General features: G+C 41.9%; 1 protein-coding gene across 4 annotated transcripts in view; it reads right to left on the reverse strand.

Moving 5' to 3' along the window:
- Positions 1–7,697, reverse strand: part of ss18 (SS18 subunit of BAF chromatin remodeling complex) — a 43,934-nt gene that overhangs the window by 24,132 nt on the left and 12,105 nt on the right. For 3 of the 4 annotated variants that reach the window (XM_034183099.1, XM_034183101.1, XM_034183100.1), the window contains exons 5-8: positions 5,484–5,714; positions 5,181–5,351; positions 4,791–4,868; positions 3,304–3,426 (exon numbers count right to left, since the gene is read on the reverse strand). In XM_034183099.1, the coding sequence (XP_034038990.1) occupies positions 3,304–3,426; positions 4,791–4,868; positions 5,181–5,351; positions 5,484–5,714 (603 nt within the window). The remainder of the gene's footprint in view (positions 1–3,303; positions 3,427–4,790; positions 4,869–5,180; positions 5,352–5,483; positions 5,715–7,697) is intronic. The other variant, XM_034183102.1, reaches the window with a different exon arrangement.

Raw genomic sequence — 7,697 nt, forward strand, 5'->3', positions numbered from 1 at the left:
ATCTGAAAAGACGCGTTTAAGCGTCAATGGCACTCAATGAGTTAATAGTGCGTGTTGGTGTGTGATATTCTTGATATTCATGGAGCAGGTTTTTGCCTGTCAAAAAAATCTTCCACAAATGTCACACACCACCCTCATTTCGTCTCACGTCGTGGAAGTCGCAACTGAGCGTATTGATCCGTCTTGATGAGTAGTGATCCTTAATAGAACGTGACAACGTTCGTAGTGGTTCCTGTGATGGTTCTTGGAGCCCAAACTGTCATGCGTTATTACCAAGTGACACGGAAACTGTCAAGTTTTGACACGACTTGTAACGCGGCGTCACATTTCACTGCGCGCCACAATGCATCAGTTTTCTGTCACGGTCGCACAATTAAACTCGGCTCCAAATGCCGTTCCACAGTTCCTGCTGAAGCTCCTCAGGACGCTCCTGCAGGTGTTCCACCTGCTGTTGTAACCGATGAGCGGGAGAACAAGTCTGAGCAACCAGAGGAGCGAGAGGAGACTCACGTGCAGCCTTCCTTCCTCCAGTCCGGCGGAGGAAGAAGCGTGTGCACAATTAAACCCTGCTGCATCGCATTCAGTTTGATTGCTGACACCAAGTCAGCTAAAAGTCTCATTTCAGTGCTCTTCAGCGCACTCCTGCAGGTGTTCCACCTGCTGCATGTGCCTGATGCCACATGAAGCCACACACCTGGCTCTGTCCTCCTCATCTTCTCTGCGCCAATCCATGGCACAGAGCCCAACTACACATGCAGTCACAAAGTTCTTCTGAAAAACTGGAGCGATCTGAATTCGGTTGGATGAATATGGGTGTGTGTGTGTGTGTGTGTGTGTGTGTGTGTGTGTGTGTGTGTGTGTGTGTGTGTGTGTGTGTGTGTGGGGAGACAATTCACCTCGTTCACAACGTGACAGAGCTTAACGATGCGCTGTTACGCGCAACAACACGGAACACTATTGTTGACCGTGCGTAATGGTTCCTGATAATTCTCCAGTTCCTGAGGACACCTGACGCCTCTGCCCCGAATCATCACATTCGTGATCAGCGGCCAAGAATGTGCACTTCGTGGCATTCATGACTTGTCGTTATGTGTAAACGCAGCATACGGAAGAGTTCTGGTGAATCTGAACATCTTCCATTTACAGATGATGGAGGCCAATGTGCTCATTGGGACCTTCAAAGCAGCAGAAATGTTTCTGTACCCTTCCCCAGATTTGTGCCTTGAGACAATCCTGTCTCAGAGGTCTACAGACAATTCCTTTGACTTCATACTTGGTTTGTGCTCTGACTGTCAACTGTGGGACCTTATATGTAGACAGGTGTGTATCTTTCCAAATCATGTCCAATCTACTGAATTTACCCCAGGTGGACTCCAATTAAGCTATAGAAACATGTCAAGGATGATCAGTTGAAACAGGAAGCACCTGAGCTCAATTTTGAGCTTCATGGCAAAGGCTGTGAATGTACATGTGATTTCTTAGGGTTTTTTATTTTAACAAATTTGCAAAAATCTAAAATAAATTAAATAAATAAATAAATAAACTTTTTTCACATTGTCATTATGGGGTATTGTGTGTACAATGTTGAACAAAAAAATAAATTTCATCTATTTTGGAATAAGGCTGTGAATATTTCCTGGATGCACTGTATGCAAGGACAGTCACCCCACCAAGTCTGGTGTGCTTCAGGTTTCTTGCTGTCATCAAAAGGCCAGAGAAAGTTTTTTTTTTCTGACCACTGTTGCCAATGTGCTTGCTCAAGGAATGGATCAGATTAAACCTTATTCATATGAAGCAGCTTGAAGTGACTGACATATTCAACACAATCCATTGCCCAATCACCCCTGACCTTTATATGGAACCAAAAAGAATATTTTTTTCAGCGTTTTTCCTATTTGGTAGAACACTTGGTTGAACAGATATGGAGGTAAATTTGATTTTGAATATTGACAAAGATAGAGTGACAGACTGCGCCACACCACAGTAACCCGCATGCACAGCACCTCATGCACGTGGCGTGAGGAAAGGCTGTGATTTAGTGGATGCACTGAAAACATTTGGACGTCTTAGTTAAAGTCAAACCTATTGCCGGCTAAATTGGTGTGACAGTTCCGTCACCCATGTGGCTGAGGGTCAGGCCCACATCTTACAGCTGCATCGTTACAAGTCACATGGGCCTCGCAGGGACTTGGGAGGCATCCAGCAAAGGGGGCTTGAACCTCATGCATACCTACTGGTAGGCCTAGTTTTTTTTCTTTTTAGTACTATGTGGCCCAACACAGAGCAGAAGTCTGTTCTACCAGCTGCCTATACCAGGGGTGGGCAACAAGGGCCAAGACAGTGCAGTATTTCCTTGTAACCTGTCACCTCAGCAGGTGGATTTGCTGATGGACTTCTCCCCTGAACATAAACACCTGATCATCATTGAAATCACCTGCTGAGGTGACTGGTAGAAAGGGAAACCTGCAGTGTCTTGGCCCTACATGGACCTAATGCAACCTTGACCCAAGATTGAATGAAATCTATAAAAGGTTTTGGAGGAACTGTGCTTACAAGGTCAATTATCATTAAGATGCAACAATGAAAAACAAAAGTCCAATTATTTCCCCTTGACAACGCCAGGCAGTAACCATTTTCCTTCATGCGTATCTTCACATAGTGTGGTGTGAAGGTTCCCCGAAATCCCCCAAGCAGTTTAAGAGAAGTTGCACTTACAAGATTTATGGATAGACAGACAAGGTGATTCCTATATACCCTCCGCCCACCTGCTCCAAAATTTTTGTTTGTGGGGATTATGAGTATTGGGAAGCACCAGGGAACTGCACTGCTTCAAGTCACATTCTGGGCACATGAGCAGCCATCTAAAGCATTCAGATCTGGCTGACATTGGCACTGCTTAAAACATATCCATATTTCTTTAAAATGCTGAAATACAGGTAGTTCATAAATGGTTGGCTGACAGTCCGTGCACATGGCACAGCAACTGTACCCACTAGCCAAAGATCTTCTCACACTCCCAGGAAACATGTCATATCAAACCGATGCTGATGCACCAGGAGAAATGCTAACATGTTGCCAACTACCACCCCTGATTAAATTTCTCTTCCACCAAGCTACTATTCCCCAATTGTTCATTAACGCGGTACTTTAATTCCATGACACGCACTTGGCAATGTTACATTCCCAACAGGAAGCAGCCACCAGCACACTCTGTATAAATTATTATTCACTAGTTTGAAAGACAGGCAGAGTCTATAGTGCGTCGTACGTCAAAATGTTGCCTTAACAGAGATGGAAACTTACCATAACCCTGCTGCTGTGGTGGGTAGCCCTGCTGACCTGGGTACTGCTGTTGAGAAGGGTAGCCCTGTTGCTGGGGAGGACCTTGCTGGTACGTTTCCTGCTGTTGGCCATACTGGGCATTACCTTCAAGGGATAACATCACGCAACATAAACAATATGTCAACAATGAAGATGACTCGGCAGTTTTTAAGGTCTCCAGATAATTTTGATTGACTGGTTTACATGTTTAGAACATAAGTATTATAAAGGAACTCTACAAGAATGAGGCCATGCAGAAAAACCCCAAGTACAACAGAGATGTGGTAATGGAGACAACAAAAGAACAAATGACACCTATCTCGTATACAGATAATAATGAGCTCAGAAGAATGAGGCAAGATGTTGAAATATCAATGAGTTTCAAGTCCCCGCCCCCACACCCACATCCGATAAAAAAAAGTCAGAATTTGTAAGACAACAGAACTGACAAAACCAAATACATGTTCCTTTAACAGGAAAGAACGTATTTTCTTATCATGAACTTATTTAATAGTAGTAACTGCAGGAAAATTTCAGAATTAATAAGCACATGACCACTCAGAAGTTACGACATGCAATCAACAATTTTGTGAAATGGGATGAAACTTTTGAACGGTTTGAAAATTTTACCCCGATTTCAAATCTGGTGCAGATGATGGCCGTACCAAATTTGTGCTCTGTGGAATAGTAAGTTAAAGTGCTGTTCTTGATCTTAATGCACAAAAGATAAAGAGATCCTTAAAATGTTTAATGGACACAGAAGAAAACAAACAAACAAAACAAAACACATACACCCTTTTCAAAAAGAACACTTTCATATTAATCAAACATTAGTAATATTAAAGAAATAGTCACATTATATCGATAAAATCTTATCAATACCCATCCCTACTCTGGAGGCAGTACTGTGGAGTGACCGGTCTGCCAGAATAGAAGGCTTCTACAAGAAAACTGCCTGTTTATTTTGAAGGGAATCTCATTGGGATAAAGTAAACAAAAATAGACAGACACAAGAAGATTTATTAACCTTTGACAATGCATTTCCAGAAGCAACAATGATTATGGAACAGTACAACCTTGAAAACTAAAACTAGGACATTTAAACTCAAAATATGAGTATACACAGACACTATTACTATAAAACTTTAAACTGAAGAATTACTATTTGCATACAAATGTGTTGCATTTTGAAAATTCTTTCCATGAAGACTGACCCTGAGCTTTCTGTTACATCAGCAGGTGGAGAACCTGACATGATTGGTAGTAATGGCATTACAAGAGTGGTACAAGACTCCTACGTCTCCTTTGTTTGAGCCCAAATGTTACATGTCAAAGAAAATTCCCAGAAAATAATGAAGAAACTGAAATATCTTTTTCTGTCACAGTCTCTTTACATCATTTGTGTTTTAACACAACTCCTGGGTTCATTCTTTCTTTCAACTCTAGAAGTGACTGGAGGGTTCTCCTACCTTCTGAAGCTCCCTGTCCTGCGTGACTGTACTGGTCTCCATAGTAGTCTTCCTGCCCTGGGTACTGCTGAGGGGGTCCTACATACACATACAACATACACACAAGTAGATTCAAGGTGTTGTTGGATTGGCTGTGTGAAGGGAAAGGTTCTGAGGATGGGATGGATTTCCTTGCCGCTAGTTCTCATTAGAAACCTGTCTCATCATAATCTGATTGACTTTATTTTGAGGAGGCTATATTCTAAGTGTACCCATTTCAAGATCTATGAGGGCCAACAGAAGAAATCATTTGTTTTTGATTGGGAAGACACTAAGAAGTGGAGAAAGGTGGGTTAGGGAGAAGGAGGGCTGTCACTCTCAAATGGGACACGTTTGCGCAAAGGGACCTACCTTGCTGTGGGGGTCTGTAGGGGGGCATTGGCCTTTGACCCATAACGTGATTCCCTTGGTTGACCTGCCCCATCATACCCATGGGGTTCTGTTGACCTTGGTAGTGTTGACCTCCACCACCAGGAGGCATATTATACTGCTGGGAAGGTGGCTGCTGGTGCATCATGGGACCTGAAATACACCACCAAAAATAAATATGTAGCTTTCATCTTATTCAGGTCCAACAACTATGTCAAGCACAAAAGTGCAGCACTGGACCGCAACACAACAACTAAATGAAAACTTCCAAATGAGCTACCTTACCTTGATTGGGCTGCATGTTCATGTTTGGCCGTGGCCCGTAGTTGCTCATGGGCTGGCCCTGGGTCATGTTCATTTGGCTCTGAGCTGGCATGCCCTGGGACGAAGGTACGGCATGATTGTAACCACCCATCGAGCCATGGCTGTTGGGGGGCATATTCATAGAGCCGCTGGGCATGTTTGGAGGCTGGTTGGGGCCTGGCCCGGGACCTTGCATAGGCATGTGATTAGGCCCTACAAAACAGAAACACAAAAGTCAATCACTTGAAAAACATTCAATCAACACTAATTAAACATTACAGTCAGATGCATACACAGCTGGACAGTGACATATGTTGTAATTTTGCTGGTTTCATTTCAAGATATGCTTGTAGTTTAGACTTTTAGCTTCAAGTGAATTGATAGAGTACCAGGAATTACTTCCATTTAAATATATTGTCCCTCCCTTCTGAGCCCTAAGTAACTGGACAAACCCAGACTGTCGCACAACCTAGACTGCCATACAAGAAAACAAGTCAAATCTAAGCTCAGGCTTCCCGTATGGCTTCTGGCAAATTTCTTTTTGAAGAGAGAGAAAAAAAAAGTCCTTCCTTATGAGAACCAACCATGACTGTATATACCCCATGATGCAACAGACAAAAGTTGCACGATGCACAGTTTCTTCAATCAAAGCCACAGAATCCTAAACTCCTTCAGAGCTGGTGTCTTGATGGCATCCCTCACTATTCTCCTTCTTGCAAATTCAATTTTTGAAAACTGCCTACTCCAGAGAGCTGTACCACACAGGTACCATGCTATAATTCTTAATGACTGATGGACATAATGTCCAAAATGTCCAAGACATATTCAGTGACTTGGAAATATTCATGTATCCATCCCTGTCTTGTCTAAGGAAAACTGGCTATAATGTGATGATGTGCATTAACGATCCTTACCTTTAACGTGTCCAATTACTTACAAATTCTGAAAATAGAGGGTCTGTGAATAAAAATGTCTAATTCCTAATGGTTAATGAGACATTTCTGTTAAACCCCATGAATTAAAGCCAAATGTTCACACAACAAACATCTCGATGGTTTTGCTGTTATGTGCACTGTAAGCTAATGTGACGTGTGAGGAAAAATATGGACATTAAGACAGACTGGGGATGGGTATCGAGAACCGGTTGCTTTCGGGTATCGTTAAGAAATGATTCGATCCACCGACATCAATAAGCTTTGTGCTTAACGATTCTGTTATCGGTCCTTCAGAGTGGCCGTTGTTTTGGCGGGTGTTTGTCAGGAAAATGATAATTTCTCTACATTGATTACAGACCCTGCAGCGGGTCCTTCATCAACTTTTCTGCAGCGCGGCTTTGCTTTGAACCTTGAACCAATCGAAGCAGTGGTTCGCAGATTGAATCAATGCTTCGATCGATTGCTTCGTTTATTTCTTTCTTTCGCTTAATTTTCCCCCGCTAAAACCCTAAAGAGCATACGTCTGAGTATTATTTACCTTTTCTATGTTAAACCGACCTGTTATGGTCTTTTGAAACAGTTGATAGATGTATTTTATAACTTAAAAACGGGAGCGATGCTAACGCGTTAGCATGTCTATGGCATTTTCAATGTTAAAAGTTAGCATTTAGCAATTGCAGCCGTCATCACGTTCGGGTGCATGTTTTCAAATTGTAATATTCCTTAAATTTATTTTTGCTTATATGTTAATAATCTAATGATTGTTATATAGAATTTTCGAGAAAGAGACTAAAAGAACCTGAATAGAAACACAACAGAAAATATATAATAGCAACTAACAATGAATATATATAAATAAATATACAGAAATAAGTGTTTACTGTGAACACCTAGTGACTCTCACACCTCCATTTCATCCCTGTCTTATTTAAGTTTAATGACAGTTTGTTTCGGTCAAACCATATTTTCAGTTTGTTACTTTCTTCAGTGATTTCCTCCAGAACTATCTGCCAAACTAGAAAACTGCTGCCGTAAGAGCAGAATACTACTGGAATGAATATGAATAAGGAAAGTTGTATTTTTTTTTCTCACCTAAATGGATGCTGCACTCACTCCAGTTTATCGTCTGGAATAGTCCCAGATTGCATTTCAGAGCTTCTAGAATTGAAACATTTTCGTCCGGGTGGTGTTGGGGGGTAATTTTGGGTTTCAGTTTGTTTTGTTTTTCACCACTTTCATCCCTGAATATGAGTTGTGATTC

Source organism: Thalassophryne amazonica, chromosome 12, assembly GCF_902500255.1.
Source record: "Thalassophryne amazonica chromosome 12, fThaAma1.1, whole genome shotgun sequence".
Lineage (NCBI taxonomy): Eukaryota > Metazoa > Chordata > Actinopteri > Batrachoidiformes > Batrachoididae > Thalassophryne > Thalassophryne amazonica.